This window comes from Arachis duranensis, chromosome 5 (genome assembly GCF_000817695.3).
Source record: "Arachis duranensis cultivar V14167 chromosome 5, aradu.V14167.gnm2.J7QH, whole genome shotgun sequence".
In the NCBI taxonomy this organism is placed as follows: Eukaryota; Viridiplantae; Streptophyta; class Magnoliopsida; order Fabales; family Fabaceae; genus Arachis; species Arachis duranensis.
The window spans coordinates 6,845,574-6,866,700 of NC_029776.3; the positions used below are offsets into that span (position 1 = coordinate 6,845,574).

The following is a 21,127-nucleotide window of genomic DNA, read 5'->3' on the forward strand; positions in this document are numbered from 1 at the left end:
CTAAAAGACAATCTTCACTTCGCAGAGAGAAGTCGACACATCCAACAAGTGCATCACGTCCAGTACTTATAAGATGGAAAATTTTCGAAGCGGGTGAGAACGTCATCCCTTTCGGAGTTCTCAACAAGGGTAACAGATTTAAAGCAGAGACGATGTAAAGATTACATGAATCCTCTAAGCAATCCTAACACTCTAACAAACAGAAATCCAAACAAAGCAATATACTAAACCAGAAAATAGTAAGGTATGCTAGACTAACTAACTACACTCTACACTCATGCACCTTTGAACCTCAAATTCTTAAACTATCTCTTATTAGTTCTCTTACCTTTTACTTATCATGTTTCTTTCAATCTCAAATGTGTCCGATACGGAAGACACGAAAAATAAAAAAAGTGTCCGTACTTCATAGTTAAATATACATTAAAATTAACTACTAATACAGAACATTCAAATATTAAATATATATTAGAAATAAATTAAGAAAAATATTAGAAAACAATAAAAATTTATTATTTTTTATTATTAATTAGCTATCAATATTTAAATAAAGTAGTTATTGGATTACGAAATTAAAAAATTAGACTAAAAAAATTAAATTAATAAATAAATAATAATCAAAAACAATAAATTTTAATGATTTCTTAATTTTTTATAAATTAAATTAAATATATATTTATATATAAATATATAATAATTAATTAAAAACTTATTTTTTATGTGTACATAATATTTTTAATTTTTAAATATTATTATTAAATAAAAATAAAAAATATTATTTATATACTAAAAATAAAATTGAGATTAAGTATCAACAAACATCTCTTTTGAAGTGCATACAACAGTACAATATTTTGTGGGACTGGTCTAACTGTATATTCACTGAAGTCCGCACTTCAGCCTAGTGATTCCCGCAACAAGTCTTGAGGATAATTCATTAACCTAATCTGATAATTACAGGACGGGTTAATGCAGAAGAATACTTCTCAATTTTCATAATACGTACAAGGTTACAACTATCGTTGTCTTAACTCTCGAGAAACATTCAACTATTAATAAATTTCCAAGAAAACAAGATAAACGATAGCTGAATATAACAAGAAATAAGGCAGGCAATCGAGTCAATGGTCATAAATAATTTTGAAAGTAAGCCTCCATTGGTTGACCATTAAAGTCATCGTCAATTCGTCATTTCCTATTGTTTCATTTAAAAAAGCCATAAAATCCATTGTCCCACAAATGTGAAAAAGTGATGTATAAAATCTTATATATTTAGTTTTTTATTAGTAAACTACTAATAACGTATATAAAAATAAAAAATATTAAGTGATTAATATTTTTTTAATATTTATTTTATATATGAATCAATATTAATTATTTTTTTTTTACTTTTCTTACTAACAGTATTTTATCATTTTCTATAAAAAAAGATGAATTTAAATAATTACATCTTCTATCAATAATTAAAATAAAATATTAAATTGTATAGCATTTTTAGATAATCAAATTTTTTAATCAAGACTTATTATTTTTTTATCAATTTAATAACACTCAAATAAGCAATAAACAATAAATTTTGTGTTCTAGCCTCTAGAAATAGAAAATAATAAATATAATTTTAATGTGATGAAGAAAAGTAATTTACACTTAGAACTAAATAAGAATTTTCCTAATCTTAATCATTTAATACAACGTATATATACATTTCTTGTACATCCGTTTCATTTGAATTTTTTGATCTCATCACAAACACTAACCGCAAGCAATGCACTAATAAATGCAGCAAATTGTTTTCACTTATCAGCCCATATTATTTCTCTTCACTTGTTAACTTAAACAGCTAATTGTTGTCAAATCCTCCGTGGCACCATGTAACCCATTTCTTGCACCACAAGATTTTCTTTTCCCTTAAGTAACGAATAACTTTTTTGAACAAAATCAACAATGAATTCTAAAATTAATCTAATTCAAATAAAATATATTATATTTTAAATTTTTTATTTAAATTTTAATATTAAAATATACATACTTAATAATTGAACATCTAATATATCTATTATTTATTATTTATATTTTTATTATTTATCTATATTTTTTTTCTTTCTTTTTCTATTTATTGGTGCACCCCTCTCCTCTACCGTCTCCTTTACTCCCTTTTCTACGATCCAAAAGATAAAAATTCTACATTTTAACGCGGAATTCACACGTTAGTCAACATTTTCATTCACCAACAAACCTTTCTTTCGTCTTTATTCAGGCACCGTGGACCGGACACCACACACACATACAGTGTGAAACATAAGAGGAAAACGAAAATTAAGGATGTTGGAGCTCTGTCGAAAACCGTTGATGTGCTTCTTCTCATGTGGACTAGGAGGAGGCAACTATGACGATGAGCTTCTATGGGACTTAGAGTTGAAGCCACACACCGCAGGTGAATATTCAATTGCTGTTGTTCAAGCCAATTCTTCTTTGGAAGACCAAGCACAGGTGTTTACTTCTCCCTTTGCAACTCTTGTTGGTGTTTATGACGGCCATGGTGGACCTGAAGCTTCTCGTTTCATCACCAACCATCTCTTCTCCTTCATTCACAGTAAGACACTAATTCAATTATTCAATAGTATATTTATATGATTTCATTGACTAATAGTTATCAAACGAATTGAAATTACAATTGACAGAGTAACACTCTATATATATATAAATGACTATGCTTTGTGGTATTTATGATACAATGAAACTCCATATATCAAAGACTATCCAACGTTTGATTTTTTTTTTTAATTGAGTTGGTACGGAACTATGGAAATGAAATGACGATTATTGTTCTTGTTCGTGGCAGTGTTCTCTGCAGAGGATGGTGGGTTATCGGAGCAAGTGATAAAGAAAGCTTTCAGTGCAACTGAAGAGGAGTTCTTGCGTATGGTGAAGCAATCATGGATTTCGCAGCCACACATTGCTTCGGTGGGATCGTGTTGTATTCTTGGAGCAATTTCAAACGATGTTCTCTATGTTGCTAACCTTGGAGACTCGAGGGCAGTTCTCGGTCGCAAAGCATTCGGAGGAAACGAGGTTAGTTGCGGTCATAATGTGGTGGCAGAGCGTTTGTCCACTGATCATAATGTTGGAGTGGAGGAGGTGAGAAAGGAGGTTGAGGCTCTTCACCCTGATGATGATTATGTTGTGGTTAATGCTAATGGAGTTTGGAGAATCAAGGGGATTATTCAGGTACTTATATATTCTCTTCAATTTCATCCATCAATTGTTCAGCACGTTAAATTTGATTTTTCTTCCTTGGGTGCTCTGTTTCCCAATTGATTGCAAATGTATTAGTTTCAACTGATATCATAATTTGTGTTCTGCTTTGCTTCGTAATCCTAAATGAGTGACTTGATCACTTAAATTGTTGTCTTTTAGCATCTGAGCTACAACTACAATAGATCCTAAGAGCTAACAACCTATAAGATTCAACTGCACTATTTAAGTGACTTAGATTATCATATCACTATATCAGCATAACTCTCCTTTTTTTTAAAAAAGAAAATGTTTCTTGGTACATTTGAGTATAAATGATCTTCTATGAATTATGTCTGTCTGTTCTATTCTGGCATCAGACAATTTTGCTCTTTATTCATTGTGATTTTTGTATGAATTTCATATAGATATAAGGAATGCATTCATTGTTTGCTTCTCTTAAATCGCCAAAGAATAAAATTTTCCAGAAAAGGTGACTATATATCGTGTGTTTGTGCCCAACATTTGGCTCCACTTTCCATGTTTTTGGGCCACGTCAAACACCTTAGCACCCTGTTGCTTGTGGTAGCCCAGTGTGGTGGTGACACGGATCAATTATGTGATTCTATGGTGGACTCATGCTTATGAATGATCTTTGATATCAGATTTGTCTGCATTTTTGGACAACTCTTAGTGGAGTGCATAATTGGTTCCATGGAAGTTTCATTATCTGAATCTCTAGCCATAAGCCAGGCAATTTTTGCATGTGATAAAATTCAGAAGAAGAAAAAAAAAACCTCTTGTGCGAAAAATTACGTCACTTCTTCGAAATATACCCTTCTGGAATATGTGTTAAAATTTGAATTAGTTGCATAATTTCAGTATAAGAACAACCATGCTACACAAAATACACGTTAAAACTGTGAGAAACAACACATTTTTGTTAATTACTGCTTCAATCTGAATAGGTCTCAAGATCAATTGGAGATGTTTATCTAAAGAAGCCAGAGTTCGACAACAAGTCTATAATGTTCCAGCAATGTGTGTCCCCGGTACCTTTAAAGAGAGCCGTGATGACGGCGGAGCCATCAATATTAACTCGAAAGTTGAAGGCGGAGGATTTGTTTCTGATCTTCGCATCGGACGGACTTTGGGAGCAATTAACGGACAAAGAAGCCGTTGAAATCGTGTCTAGAAGTCCAAGAAAAGTAAGCACTCTGATAACTAACAAAGTCCCTTCCTTACTCCTTTAGTTTCTTTTTCTTTGTTAAAAGCATTTGAAATTGCATATGCATTTGTAGGGGATAGCAAAAAGATTGGTGAGAGCTGCACTAGAAGCTGTTGCAAAGAAAAAAGAAATGAGATATAAGGATTTAAAGAAAATTGAGAAAGGTGTAAGGCGCCATTTCCATGATGATATTACAGTGATTGTTATATACCTTGATCATTCACAAAATTCTGTGAATGGTAGTAGGCCAAGACATCAAGGAATCTATGATTCTGTTAATGCTCCTGTAGATATCTACTCTATTAATGCAGATAGGTAATCTTGTAAAATTAATAAGCTAGAACTATAGTCTTATATATTGGCTAAATTGTGCCCAAAAATTTATCTCACATAAAATCTTGGGGTATCATTGGTTGGATTAATTATTGAGAAATTAGTGTAATTATGGAATGAGGTTGTGAGAAGTGGCAATCGGATATTTTTTAAGATGCTGATTACAAGTGGATCATCTCGAAGCATGATCATACAATTTTATTATATGTATTTTACAAAAAGAAAAAGGAATTAGTAAATGAAACCATTATTAAAAATCAACCCCAGAAAATTGCAAAATAACTGCAGATCAGATCAGCGAGCAATTTTTTGTATGTTCTCGATCTTTTATTGCCTAGAATTTATTAAACTACGAAGATAAAAAAATCTGGCATTTATATTAAATATGTTGATTTATTTTAATTAAAATTAAAAGATAACTTCTAATAAACGAATAACTCGTATAAGTAATACACATAATTTCTTTTGGGTAAAAAATAAATATGAATTCAAATTTAATATAGATAAAATACTTGTATATGGGCCTTTTCCTTTTTTGTAACTTGAAGAAAATGAATAATGATACTCGACACAATATGCTTTTGCGAGAAGAAAATATTTGTTTTTTTGGAGCTTTAATTTCTTCAATGAAAAAAGTATTTTCAAGACTTTTATGGTCCAAGATTCTCCATAAATTATGGCCATTGAATTTTTTAATTAACTAGTGTATGTTCCTGTACTTTGTAGGAGATAATACATAAAATTATATTAAATATTTTATTAAAAAATTAAATAATATATATAATAATTATTATTATAAATATTTTATAAAGTTATAATTAAAATTAAACTCTCAAAATTTTTAATATTAAAATATTAAAAATAATTAGTATTTGTCTTAATCAATTTGAGTTTATTAAGTGATCATCTCACTCGTCTGCTTAAACAACTATTAGGAGTTAGAATTTCGCCTTGTGTATATAGCAGTCCATTAGCTAGCAATAAACTCTTGATAAATGGAGTATCAATACGTGGTTAGACTTGGCAGGAGTTTTCAAATATGCAGGTACCCGACCCGTCCATACCCAGATGAAAAGGGTAATAACTTGACCCGAGTGGGGGCAGATTTTGCTCAAGACGGGGTTTGGTCGGATTTAGGATATACCCGCCCCGAATATATACATATAAATACTTTTTAGGAATTAGAATTTGCCTCACATCACACATGATTTATAGTTTCAGTCTATACTCTATAGCCATGCAAGATAAATTCAATCATCCTCACCTAAAATCTTCTTCTTCTCGACTTCTTCACAAAAAAATCGCATAGCTCCTGTCATGTTGTTGCTGAGTTCATCGCCGCTTACCTATTCACAACTCTCATCTTCCTTCAGAGCTAGAGACGGACCCACGTTTAATATAGAGGGGGCATTTGCCCTCACACATTTTTTAAAAAAAAGTAATACTTATATACATATATACCACTTATTATATTATATTTGTCTCAAAATAAAATATAAATAGTTCTATTTTATGTTAAAAAATATTTTGTTAAACTTAACACATAATAATAATTATATTGTTAAATTTGATTTAGTATGAAAAATAAATAAATACACTCAAAAATTAGTGATATTTAATTATATTATATTAGTTAATTAATTAATAATTAAATTAAAACTTAATTTTTTAATTAAATACAACTTAAATTATTAGTAATTTTTAAAAAATTATTTAAGATAAAAAAAATATTATCTAAAATGATTATGTGTATATTTCTAGTTCTTATCAATATGTATTAGATAGTTTTAATTTTAAATTTTGAATATATATAAATCTATTTAGATTGATCAAGTGATCAACTTAGTCGTCCGCTTAAATAAGTATTGAGGGTTCGAATTCTGTCTCGTATGTATAGCAACTCGTTGCCGGCCAATTGTAGATTCTTAAATGAAATTCAAATTCATGACGGATTAGTCCTTAACTTGTTGAATATCATGGGAAGCAAAAAAAATATCTATACCTAAATTTTATTATATTTTTGTCCCCATTGCTAAATTTTTCTGGGTCCGTCACTGTTCACAGCTTATGTCATCATTGCTGCTCATCCCGTTACCGTCGTTGTTGAGCCCGTCGCCACCATTCTCTTGCCGAGTTTCTTTTCTCTAGGTAAATTTCCCTTTCTCTCTCTCTCTCTTTCTCTCTCTCATTGTGAGTCTGTTAAGTTCTTCTCTTCTTCTTTCACAGACTCATCACTTAGTCGCCTTTGCTATGAGCCCGGACGTTGCCGTTGCAGTTTCATCTGAGTCTGTCACCGAATAAAATAGAATTTTTATTCAAGTTAAAAATAGACATGCATGAATTTTTATTCAAGTTAACAATAGACATGCATGAGATCATTTTTGCATGTAATTTCTGAATTTTCTCATCCAAATTTGATCTATGTGGTTGAGTATTTTAGTATGGGATCATCGTAGTTGAAAGTATAAAGAGTAAGTAGTAGTCAAAAGCGTTAAGCTAGAGTTAGTTAGGAAAATTAGAAGTCTGTTAGTGAAGTCAAGTCTGTTGTATATAAACCAAATTCTGGTGTAAAATTCAGTGTTCATTCAATCACAAAGATCTTCTCTTCTCTTCTCAATACTCTCTCTCTCTCTCTCTCTCTCTCTCTCTCTCCTCTCGCTCTCTCTCACAAGAACCTACTAGATCCTTTTACATGGTATCAGAGCCTAGGGCGCAGAAATGGCGGAACCAAAAACAAATAGAAACAGCACAGAAGTGATACACAACTTTTCAAATCCAATTGCAATCAAGTTAGATGAAGAAAACTTCTTGCCATGGAGGGAGCAAGCTGAAGCAACGATTGAAGGTCATGATCTCATCAATCACATCAAAGGAGACAACATACCAAAATAATTCAACTCGATTGAAGATGAAAAAAGAGGAAAGAGCACAGCAGAATTTAGGGCTTGGAAAAGGCAAGATGCTTTATTGAAATATTGGCTTTTAGCTTCAATGAATTCATCATTCACTGCACGAATGGTAGGCTGCACATATTCACATCAAATTTGGAAGAGATTGGAGATGTTCTTTGCTTCGCAAACTAAAGCCAAGATTAGACAACTCAAAAGCAAGCCGAGTGATACAAAGAAGGAAGGTTCCATGAATGATTATCTTCTTGAAATCAAGAAAACTGTTGATTCATTGATCTCTGTTGGGAATCTTGTGGATGAAGCTGCTCATGTTGAAGCTATTCTGGCTGGATTAACAGAAAAGTACTGTTCGTTCATCACCTCAATAAATGCTAGAGACAATCCAATCTCAGTAGGAGCGCTGGAAGCGTTGTTACTCACACAAGAGGAATGGTTTGAGAAATTCAAGAAAGGCTCAATTCAAGCAAATCTGACTCATACAACAACTCAAAGAAGAACTGACAATTACACAAGACCTGACAACTATAATGGAAGAGGATATGGAAGAGAAAATGGAAGAGGTTTCCAGTCAAGAGGTAGCTATGCTCCACGAGGCAGAGGCAGAAAAAGTGGATTCAACCAAAGCTCTGGAAGAGGAAGAGGCCAATTCTTCAGATTAGTATGTCAAGTGTGTGAAAGACCAGGGCATTCAGCACGGGAATGTTGGCACAGGTTCAATAAAGAGTATGTTAGCCAGAATAGTGGACACAATGCTCAAGCAAATGTTGCAATGGCAGCTGCTCCATCAACAGTTTATGATCCAAATTGGTACCCGGACTCAGGAGCAACACACCACATGACTCCAGATCCATCAAATGTGTCTGAATACAGCAACTACAATGGAAGTGAACAGGTTATCGTAGGTAATAAAAATTCTTTGCCAATTACTAAAGTTGGAAGCTCATTAATCAAACCATTTTCTTCTAATTACACCTTTAAATTGCAAAAACTACTGCATGTACCAAATATCAAAAAGAATTTGTTGAGTGTACATAAATTTGTATGTGATAATAATGTCTGGGTTGAGTTTCACCCTCACACGTGTCTAGTGAAATCTCAGGATTCCAAGGAGATACTTCTCCAAGGAACAGTTAAAGCTGGAATGTACTCTTTTGGACCTGTCGTCACAAATAAAGCATACTCACCAGCTGCTTATGCTGCAACAGTGGCTGGACTGTCAAATTTCAAGCTTTGGCACCTTAGACTAGGACACCCCTCTTCTGATGTTCTTACTCGAATTCTTAGAAGTTACCAAATTCCTTTCACAGCTTCAAACTCATTGTGTAATGCTTGTTGTATGGGAAAAGCACAACAGCTTCCCTTTCCTAAGTCAGAAACAATAATCCATTCCCCTTTAGAACTTTTGTATACAGACATTTGGGGTCTAGCACCCATTTCTGAAATAAAAGGAGCCCGATATTATGTTCATTTTATAGAGGCCTATTCTAAATTTACATGGATTTATTTGTTGCACAATAGGTCACAATTGCAGTCAGTTTTTGTTGAATTTAAGAAAATGGTTGAGCTCCAACTTAATGCAAAGATTAAATGTATACAATCGGATAACGCAAAGGAGTATATTGCTTTGTCTAATTACCTCAAACAAGAAGGTATCTTGCATCGTTTTTCTTGTCCACATATTCATCAACAGAATGGTGCTGCCAAAAGGAAACATAAACACATCGCTACAATGGGTTTATCATTACTGGCTGAAGCTAGTGTGCCTATCAAGTATTGGGGAGATGCTTTCACCACAGCTACTCAGCTCATAAATTTGATTCCCACACCAGTTTTGCAGTTCAGGTCTCCTTTTGAAAAATTATTTAGAAAGAACCCCTCTTTGTCCATGCTCAAAGTATTCGGTTGCCTCTGCTATCCCCACACCAGACCCTACAACACTAATAAGTTGCAGTTTAGATCTGAGCCTTGTGTGTATCTTGGTCCAACAATTTATTATAAAGGATTCAAATGCTTAACAAAAACAAGAAAGGTTCTTGTTACAAGAAATGTACAGTTCCAAGAAGATTTATTCCCTTTCAAAGACGGATCCCATGGGTTCACTACCATCTCCACCACTAAAGGAGAAATCTCCTACCCACACCTATTGCCTTCCATTACTGTTCTCCCAAACCAGCCACCACCTTCCAGTGTTTCCCAACCAGCAAACCTTGCTCCCAACTCTCTTATTACCCACCCTACTCCCTCACCGTCACCATCACTTAACACTAACCCCTCACCCTTACATCAACCAGAACCTCCATCAAGTAACCATCACATGATTACGAGATCGAAAAATGGCATCAGAAAACCGAAGGCCTTTCAAGCAAACACTCAAAAGAGCCTTGAACCAAAATCAGCAAGAGAAGCATTGAGTGACCCCAAGTGGAGACAAGCAATGACAGAAGAGTATACAACACTAATGAGAAACAATACATGGAGACTTGAAGAATTGCCACAGAATCGAAATGCTATTGGTAGAAAATGGGTATTTCGTGCAGATGGCTCAATCAACAAATATAAAGCAAGGCTGGTTGCTTTAGGGTGCAGTCAAAGGGATGGAATTGATTTCAAAGAAACCTTTAGCCCAGTGATTAAATCGGCAACAATAAGACTGGTTTTGACACTTACACTATCAAAAGGCTGGAGCATTAGGCAGCTTGATGTCAACAATGCGTTCCTAAATGGCGACCTTCATGAAGAAGTTTACATGAGGCAGCCTCAAGGATTTGAAATTGGAGGCTCAAATATGGTTTGTAGACTCACCAGATCACTATATGGGCTCAAACAAGCGCCAAGAGCTTGGTTCACTAAACTCTCTAGTGCACTGCATGGGTTGGGATTCACCCCCACCAAGTTTGATGTATCGCTATTTGTTAGGCACTCCTCTGATTCCACTACCTTTTTACTGGTGTACGTTGACGATATTATCATCACTGGAACCTCTTCGATAATAATTCGGGACATCACAGCGAATCTTAATAGCAAATTTTCTCTTAAAGACATGGGTGAACTATCTTACTTCTTGGGAATCAAGGTCACCAAGACTACCACTGGTGGTCTTGTTCTTTCCCAGACAAAGTACATCAATGATTTGTTGAAGAGGGTGAAAATGGATGGATGCAAACCTTCTCCTACTCCCATGACATCTAACCTGAAATTGACCTCGGGAGATGGCAACTTGTTTGAGGATGCTGGCTTGTACCGCTTTATAGTGGGGAGTCTGCAATATGTCACTATCACCAGACCCGAATTGGCTTTCTCGGTGCATAAGGTGTGTCAGTTTATGCAGTCACCAAGGGAATCACATTGGAAGGCAGTGAAACGAATATTGAGGTATCTACAAGGAACCACTTCCTTGGGCCTGCATTTGCAGAGGTGCTCTGACCTGTCTTTAACTGGGTACACTGATTCAGACTGGGCTTCGGATATTGAAGATAGGAAGTCTACTGCTGGTTATTGTGTGTATATGGGGAGGAATCTTGTCTCTTGGTCCTCTAAGAAACAACACTGTATCTCTAGATCAAGCATAGAGGCGGAATATAGAGGTATTGCGGCTGTTGTAGCAGAATTGCTTTGGCTGACAAAGCTTATGCGTGAAATTCACATCACAGGTCCAACTCCAAAAGTGTATTGTGACAACTCTGGCGCTGTGCTCCTGTCTGCCAACCCGGTTTGGCATTCTAGATTAAAGCACTTTGAAGTTGACTTGGCATTTGTTCGTGATCATGTTGCAGCTGGCAGAATTGTAGTGAAACACATCCCTAGTGATGTTCAAATTGCAGACATAATGACTAAAGCAGTTTCCTCCACAAAGTTCCTTGACTTTCGAAACAAACTCAGGATTGAAGATGTTCAATGCCTTCGTTTGAGGGGGGATGAAAGTATAAAGAGTAAGTAGTAGTCAAAAGCGTTATGCTAGAGTTAGTTAGGAAAATTAGAAGTCTGTTAGTGAAGTCAAGTCTGTTGTATATAAACCAAATTCTGGTGTAAAATTCAGTGTGCATTCAATCACAAATATCTTCTCTTCTCTTCTCAATACTCTCTCTCTCTCTCTCTCTCTCTCTCTCTTCTCTCGCTCTCTCTCACAAGAACCTACCAGATCCTTTTACAGTAGTTTTGTTGTGACACTAATGTGATAAAAGTTTCGGTAATTTCATAACTAATATATGAGATAGACCAAATTATTAAAGTAATAAGAGAAATAACATTCAGATTTATGCATAAAATTTATAAGAAGTTATCTCAGGAAAATATATATTTATAACCCAAATAGAAGATTGTTAGGAAATTATTATTTCTTAATATATTTATAGACAATACATATATTAATTATAATCGTAAATTAAGTAATTTCACATTAAATGACTTATATAACGGTGATATCATTTATTGTCATAAATGTTAAATTAAATAAGTCATTATTGCTTTTGATTTGGATAAATGAGATTAAAATCATAGATACTATTTTATTTGAGTTTTAGAGTTTAATGAGTGTCACACTCAAATATAAATAACGACTTTAGAATTTTAGTCTCCAACACACTCGCATTCGTAGCTCTTTTCCCACAGTAAATTTGTGATTCAGCCCTATAAAAAATACAGAAGGTTTTGGTTGACGAAGATCAAAGAACCACAAGAGTCAAGCTCTCTGATCTCAATCATACTCTCGAATGAAGAGACGTTTCCACGCTCTTAATTATATTTTTTTCAGCTAAAATAAAAATTTTATTCAATCAAATAATAATAAATAATTTTTTTGAATTAAATTATATTAATGTGATCATTGGATGATAAAGAATGCTAGAAAAATAAATAAATAATATTTTAAGAGTATAGAAATATTAAATTGTCATTTCAATTTACCTTTTTAATAAACGATAATAAATATCTTAAATTAATTAAATTTTTACAAAATTTATACACCTAAAACTATTTCATTTTTTTAAAAATTTTTTGAAAATACAATGGTTCAACGAGAGGTTGACTATTGAAAATTGAATATAATATTTTTAAATTTGTATTTTCAATAAAAAGATGTACTTAGTTCTATCCATCCTAAATAATTCTATATTCACTATTACTTATCCATCTAAATAATTCTAACATGGATAGAATATTATTTTTATATGCAAAAAATTTAAAATATATTTATTCTATTTCAAAAATTAATATTCATATTTAACTTTGAATTCTAACAAATATGACAAAATATTATATTTTTTAGTTAAAAAATTAAAGTAAAATATCTATAAATATATTTTTGTGCTTTAGCTTTAGATTTTTCAAAAAATTTTGGCAAGTTAATGGAATCAAATATATTTCTATAACATACATAAGAATGTATATTACACATAAATAAAAAAATTAGGTATAGTAAGAACAAATACATAAATTAAAATAAAATTTAGAAAAATAAGAACCAATAAAATATTGAAGGAAAGAAATATAAATGGAAGAGAAACAAAATTATTAGATGGAAGAGAAAAAATTTATTAGACCAAAAAAATATCCGATCAAAAAATTATTATAAGGAGATTTATAATTAGAGAAGAAAAGAATAAAAGTATTAATAATAATTAAGAAAAAGAAACGAAGCTTGTATTAAAGAATGTTAAAAAAGAAATAATAAAGTTCATATTAATAATAATAATGCTGAGGAATGATGTTGCTGCTTTAGGTTTCTAACTTTCGTCTTTGGTCATCTTTTTTTCTGTTCTTTGCTCTTTTTTTTTTAAATTATCAAGTCATAAAAAAATAAAGAACAATTCAAGAAAACAAAAGCAGCAAGATCGAAAACAGTAAGATCAATAGTAACTATACAAATCAAAATACATAGGAGAAAAACAAACTATTATATGATAGAATTAACTTGAGTATATTTTATCATTAAATAATTAAATAAACAAAGTTAATGCACAACAAAATTACATGTAAAGAGATAAAAAAAATAAAAAAGAGTTAAAATATCCAAAGTGATAAAAAGATTATTCTATAGAAGACTATAAAATAATGAACTTCTAACTAAATTAAACTGTACTTATTATTATTAGAAAGGGTAAGAGAGAGCAGTAGAGAAAAGGTTTGTGTGTATTCAAGTTGTGTAAAATGATATAATATAGAAGGATATTTATAGGTGCTAAGAGAATCGAAATAATAAAGACGTAATATCTTATAATAAATATTTAGATATGTTAAATAATGCTAATTGATCCTAATTATACTCTAACAATTATATTCAATTAATTGATATACATAATATTAAATTGTGTGATACTTAAATATCTCAATTAGTTGATATAATTAATCCACCGTAATGAATTGTATTTAATGAGTTAGAAGAAATGAATCAGTAAACATTCTAAGAAACATGTCACGTCAACTTTATCATTAAGTGCGAAAATTCAATTTCTATATAATAGAATAAATAGAATAGATAGATATCTCATTATTCGTTATTTTAACTTATCTATTAATTATATTATATTTTTTTATATTTACCACTCAATATATTAAAATACAATTTATATATCTAGATAAGAATTACATAGATATTTAATTAAAAGAGCATTTAATTTTTTAAAATATAATAACAGTTTTAATTTCTTTAATTTTTCTTTTTACATTTTTTGTGTGTTTTTTTAAATAAAAGATAAGCCTATAGCAAAAATAGGAAGAGATTGTAGTATTTATTGAAGAGGAAAAAAATAAATATGATTAAAATTTTTACATTTAAAATGTGTTTGAACTTTGAAAAATGAGATGAGACATGAGAACCCACAGACACTTGACTTCAATGAATCTGTTTACACCATTCAACTCAGTGTTCTTTAACTTTCTGTTTTCTTCTCTTCTATTTCATATGAATTTTTCAGTACCAAACATGCATCACATAGAATATTTTTTAACTCCATCCTAATCCATATATTATCTTTGCTAAACAAAATATAAAAGAAAAAAAGACAGTAAATAAATTAAAGTTATTATTATTTAAAGAGATAGTAAATATATTAGTATTTTTGTATTTTAAATTAATTAAGATCTAAATGAAAGATAATATTAATTTAAAAAAGTTAAATTAAAATTAACTCAAATATTGATATTTAAATTATAAAAAAAATTAATTTTCATATTTTATAAAATATCATACTGGCGATAATTGTAAATATGACGCTATTTAAAATTAAATAAAATAACACAGATAAAACAAATAAAAAAATAAAAAATAAATTAATCTTGTATAAAATTTACCTATAAAATTTTATACCAAAAAATGAATTTAATTTTAGTATATTAATAATATAAAATATTTTATATAATCATTCAATTCAATTAGATTTATCTATTTAGGTTATTATTGAAAAATAAATTTAAGATACCAACATACAATTACTTTAAATTAAGCAACAATTATCAATACTATATAAATTATTATTAATTCGTATATAATGTATAATTAAATTTAATGAATTCAATTAGAATAAACAATAAATTATTTATTTTTTTCAGATTTTATAAATGAATAAATTAATTAACTAATATAACAAATTACAATTAATGTAGTAAAATTAATTAAGTAATATATATTATAATAAATTATATTAATTTTTAAATATATAATCAAATCAATTAGCTGATATAATTAAGTCATGGTAATAAATTGTATTGAATGAGTTAAAATAATTAAATCGAGAAACACTCTTCGGAGTATGCCACGTCAGTTCCATCATTAAGTGCAAACATCCAATTTTTATATAATAGAATAGATGACTCATATTCAAAATTTTTATTAATAATATAATAATTATATATATGTTTAAATATTTTTACAATTATATTTTTGTTCTTTGTCTTCTCTTTTCATCTTTTCTCCATCACCCCCTCTCACCGTTGATGTTGCTAAAAGGAGGAGGACAGTCGCCACGAGGAGTTGCTGTTGTCGTCATCTTCTCGAACTGCCTCTGTGTGCACCGCCTTCAACATCGTTCATTCGCTTCCTGCTGTCACCGAGCCATCGTTCATGGAGTCCGTCAGCTTCTGTCAAAGAAAATGTGAGAAGAAGAAGAAAATGTGAGAAGAGGAAATAAATGAAGATATTTATGTCATTTATTATTTTATTTTATAATTTTTTTTCTAAACCATCAAAAACGTGAATATACTTTTTCTACTTAAGACAAAGCCTTATTTTTTTAAGTCCTTTAGCTGATTGCGAAAAACTTCCAATAATCTTTTATGCTTTTTGCAAGTCGCAAATAGCTGCAGCTACCATGACACGCAAATTTTACCAATGGCCAATATTAGTATATCACACTAAATTCTTTTCCATATAAAAATTAATTTATTAATTATTACTTGGTCCCAAAAAAATTTATTATTTCTTTAACCATGAAATAAATCATATATTTTAGAGAAATGAAAATAAACTATAATTAAAAAAGAATTATAATAGTCACTTAAAAATACTTTTTGGGTTTTGCCTGATTGTATCATCAGTAAGAATATTTTTTTGGATTTAGAAATTTATTTTTTTTTAAAAAATATATTGAAAAGGATCAAACTAAATTATTTTATTTTTGTTATTCTCATTCATTCTTATCTGACTTTCATTATTTGCTTTAATGACTCATGAAAAGATTAAATTAAAATTATGTCCCTTTTTTTTTTGTTTTTGTGGGTTGAAATCCAACACGAACATATTTAGCTAATAGATGCAACTTCAGAAGTCAGATCATCTGGTCTTCTTCTCAGCCTCTATAAAAACCCAGTAATCGATGCCACCAAAACTGCAACTCCACTGAACGCTGCGGGTCATGCTGTCGAGGTCCGCTTCTTGAAGCATCAACAATCTTTTCCTCTTAAACGAAAAATCTACTTTGTCGTCGCTCCATGTTATTTTTTTGTCACCGTTCTAAAATTCGAACCCCAATTAATTTAAACACTACACAAGTATTTCTTCCCTATGTTCCAAACATACTTCTCTTAAAACATTTTTTGGATGTCTTTCTCGGCAGAAACGAAGAAGCTCTAACTTTGTTGGGATGTTTTGTGCCGTTGATGAAGGACGGTGAGAATCGATCTCTATTGACTCTCTTTTTTATTTATAATCTTCAAAAACTTCTCAATGTATTTAGATTATTATTATTGTTATTATTGAAGAGTTTCAAAAAGAATCCAATGAAATCTGTTCAGAAAATTTCAAATTTAAAATTGATGATTAGAAATTCGTTAATTTAGTTTTCATTCAAACTCAAAATTAATTTGCTTTCTCTCCATCTGAGGTAGGACTAAATCCCCAAAGTGGTCTCACAGATTCGACCCGTGCACCAATATTACCCCTTAATTTTCGAATGCACTAAATGTACCCTCCATTTGAGCTCCAGGCTACATACAGATCCCTCTACCCAATTCCAGCATGAGTCAACAGGTGGAGCACTGACTTGGCACTGCCACTTCCACAAAGGACGTCTGAAATGATTAGCTGATGTGAAATACCTTTCAAAATTTTTCAATGTAGTCCTTGACACTAATCATAAACCCTAAACATAGTTCTTGCTTCTTCCTTTCTGAATATGTTCTTCTTCTTGCCATTGCTATTGCGCCCATGAGTGACAATCACGTTTTAGAAAGGTCAAATCACTCCTCTGTGATGGAAAATTGGACAAGGAACAATGTGCGAAGTAAGCGTGGACCAGTTCCTGAGTGGTGCGGATGTGGGTGTCGGCCGGTCCTTAGGTGGTCAAGGACAGAGACACATCCTAATAAGTCGTTCTTCAGGTGTTCAAATTATAATGTGAGTGCATTAACTTTCTGAAATTTTAAGTATTGTTGATTTGAGGTAGATGTTTGCTAAGCTTGATGTATATTTGCAGACTAATAAAAGAATTGGTGTGGGTTATCTGTCTAGGTAGATTCTGTACAAGATGAGGTGCCGATGAAATCTGATGAAGAAAATAAGAAGGGTGAGATGAAGATGAACATTGCATGGAGGGTAGGTAAACTAAAAGCATATGTAAAAAATATAAAAGTGATGATCCAAGTACTTGGTTTAGGAATTTTCATAGTATTTGTGTTTGTGTTAATGTTGGTGTTGAAGGTTTGAACAGAATTAGTCCTACAATGCAGAACCATAATGTTAATGTAATCCATTTTATAAACATTGTAATTGATATAAGTTGGATTTTGATGCATGAAATGATTGTGTTCTTTGGTAGCTTGTTTCCCTAGTTTAGTTTTTGTAAATGTAAATGAACACACAATTATCAAACGGATAAGTAACAATAACAATAACTAACATAAAATATCATTCATAACTAATCCACAATAATATTAGTTCATCTAAAGTTCTGCAATAATGCAGTGATGACAATAACAATAAAAAAACTTAGCATTGTCTTAGCTATTTTTCGGTAACCTGAATACCATAACATAGTTGCAGAGAAGTCTATAAATCATCATGAACAAACCAAAAACAAGAAGAACATTGCCATAATTGTTTCACAAAACAACACAAACTTTTAGACTAACATCCTAAACCTATGGACATTAATAACTTCTTTCTTGGAGTTTTGAATCATAGGGTGGACACAAACTTGAAGAAACCTGCCAACTGTGCTGCAGTGGCTCCACTAGGTCCCTGCATTGGATTCAAGATTGTAGACCCTGTTGGAGGAGGTGACTTTCTTCTAGGTAGCAGCTTTGCAGGTCTGGTTGGTGTCTTCTTCTACAGTGCAAACAAATGGGTACATAAACAGACATAGAAATTAGAATATTCCAAATATTTAAAATACATAATATGAAACCTTATGAGACAATACCTTTTTGAGAGTCTTTTGCTTTAGAATATGATGACTGAGATAGATCAATCTCAACTTGCTAGACATCCACTTCCACAAGAGGGGTAGAATTAGCAGTTGCAGCAATAGCAGATGTTGTTGTAGTACCAGTTGCTATAACAGAAGCAGTTGCAGTGGCAGTTATTGTGGCAGTTACAATAGTACTAGTTGTTGTAGCATTTACAGATGCAGTTGCAGTGGCATTTTGAGCAGCATTCTTAGGGTCCTTTGCAGCAGCTTCAGTAGCTTTGGCGACAGCAGCAGCTTCTGCAGCATCGGCAGCTCTCTTTTTTTCTGACATCCTCTTTTGGCATGACCCTTCTGCAGACAATACTTGCAAGTAAATGGTCATAGTTACCTCTTCAAAGTGGTAGTTGTCTTTGATTTCATGTTAGAGCATCCTCTTTCATCTACATCCTTTCTCCTCTTGGTTTGGAGCTTTTTCGGTTTTCTCTTAACTAATGGTGCCAAAGATCTATTGTATTCAGATCATTCCCATAATTGTTGGCCAGGTAGGGGGTTGATGTGGTGGCTGTAAGTAGGGGTGTTCAAAACCGATCCGGACCGAACTAAACCGACCAACCGAACCGAAAAAACCGAAAACCGAAAACCGAACAAAACCGAAAACCAAAAAAACCGAAAAAATGTGTTTTGCAGTTTTTTTGCGGTTCGGTTCGGTTTTCGGTTCTGATCAGGAAAACCCTAACCGAACCGAACCGAACCGGTTTAGTAAAAAAAACCCTAAAAAACCAACACCCCCCTCCCCCACAAAGGCCCAAACGAACCTGACCTAACCTAACCCCCTTACCCCAACACCCACCCCCAAACGAAACCTAGCCAGTAGCCACTCTCTTCTCACACTCTCGCTCTCTGCACTCTCGAGGTCTGCGGCGAACCCACCTAGCGCTGGGGAGACCGTTCCTCTCACCACCTTGCAGCGCCGCCGAACTCTCCCCTCTAGCGCCTCCGAACCTTCCTCTCACTGCTCCCAGGACCTCCTCACGGACAGAGCACAACGAAGCCCCAACCCAGTCAGCAGTCAGCAGTCCAGCACCACCCTCGCACCCAGCAGTAGCACAGCACCACCCAGCACCCACTCACCCAGCACAGCACCACGCCACCACCCAGCCGCGTTTCTGGCCACCCACAACTTAGCACCTCCCACCCAGCCACCGATTCAAGTCAGATATGGAGTCGGAGCCACCGAATCAGGTATGTAATTTGACTAATTTCTGTTTTGAACTACTGAAAGTGCTTCTGTTTGTATTGTTGGTAGCTTGTTATGGTTGAAAAAATAATATAAACTGCTTCTGTTTATTATTAGTTTTTTTTGGAAGAATAATATAAAATAAAAAGAACCTTTTGAAGTGATTTAGTATGAAATCAGATTTGAATTCAGATAAACTGGTTCTGGATCTTGATAGGAAGATATTGAAATTAGATTTGAAACAGATTTGAAGAATTAAATTTGGAGCATATTTGAAATCAGAGTATTGTTGCTTATCGCTGGTTGAATTACTTTTGTTGAATAACTTTATTGTTGGTATTGTTGCTGGTTGCTGATATTGTTGCTGGTTTTTAATTTATTTGTTGTTGTGTTTTTGCTGTTTTTTATTTTTGCTGATTGTTGCTCTTGTTTTTAATTTATTTGAGTCTGATTGTTGTTGTGTTTTTGCTGGTTTTTATTTTTCTACGGGTCCCCGCATTTGAGTGGTGACTTTGTAAGCACAGAGTTGAGCTGTCATGGCACAATACTTTGTCCTTCCAGTTCCAACTGTACTCCGTAAATGTGATATTACTTATGATTTCCTGTTGTTTCCAGAAATTTGACAAGTATGGAGCTTTTAGGATCGTTGTCTCCTTTTGTTGCCAATATGACACTCTGACTAATATGTAAGTGCTTAACTCTAAATCTCAGTTCATTGACTCTGTTATTTACAAGTTCTAATTGGAAAACCATTGCAGGAACATATGCAGGACAATTCATAACTGAAGGGTTTTTGAAGCTAAATATAAAGAAATGGTTAAGGTGATTGATTACTAGAAGTTAGTGCTATTGTTCCAACAATGATAGCTACAATAGTTTTTAATACATCAGAAAGTTCATTGGATACTATGAATAAATGGCTTAATGTGGTTCAGTCAATTCAGATTCCTTTTGCACTCATTTCACTTCTTACATTGGTGTTTAAAGAAAAGGTCATGGGAACTTTTAGAATAGGCCCTATTGTAGAGGTAAGCTTTGTTTGCATTCTAAATTTTGTAAAATTGATTTTGATGTATAATGATTATGTTTGGTAATTTGTCTAAAAGTAATTTCTTCCTTCAAAAAATAAATGATTCTAAATATATCATGTTATGACTTTGTGAAGTAGTATGGTAGAATTTTTTTTAATTGATTGAAAAACCGAACAAACCGAACCAAACCAAACCGATTTTAATTGGTTTGGTTTGGTTCAGATGGTTTTGATAAAAAACCGAACCAAACCGAACCGCAGTTTAATTAGACAATCGGATCGGATGACTTTTCATTCAAAAACCGAACCAAACCGCAC

At 32.4% G+C, this 21,127-nt stretch overlaps 1 protein-coding gene and 1 long non-coding RNA gene across 2 annotated transcripts; both read left to right on the forward strand.

Moving 5' to 3' along the window:
- Window positions 1–2,222: 2,222 nt before the first annotated feature.
- LOC107487692 (probable protein phosphatase 2C 63) lies at window positions 2,223–4,948 on the forward strand. The gene is made up of 4 exons (XM_016108388.3): window positions 2,223–2,593; window positions 2,843–3,228; window positions 4,203–4,442; window positions 4,536–4,948. Exons 1-4 carry the CDS (start codon window positions 2,323–2,325, stop codon window positions 4,779–4,781), a joined length of 1,143 nt encoding a protein of 380 aa, XP_015963874.1. The 5' UTR covers window positions 2,223–2,322; the 3' UTR covers window positions 4,782–4,948.
- Window positions 4,949–19,388: 14,440 nt separating this feature from the next.
- Window positions 19,389–20,873, forward strand: LOC107487684 (uncharacterized). The gene is made up of 3 exons (XR_001591806.3): window positions 19,389–19,784; window positions 20,395–20,465; window positions 20,538–20,873. It is a non-coding gene; the product is annotated as an uncharacterized LOC107487684 (long non-coding RNA).
- The last annotated feature ends 254 nt before the right edge of the window (window positions 20,874–21,127 follow it).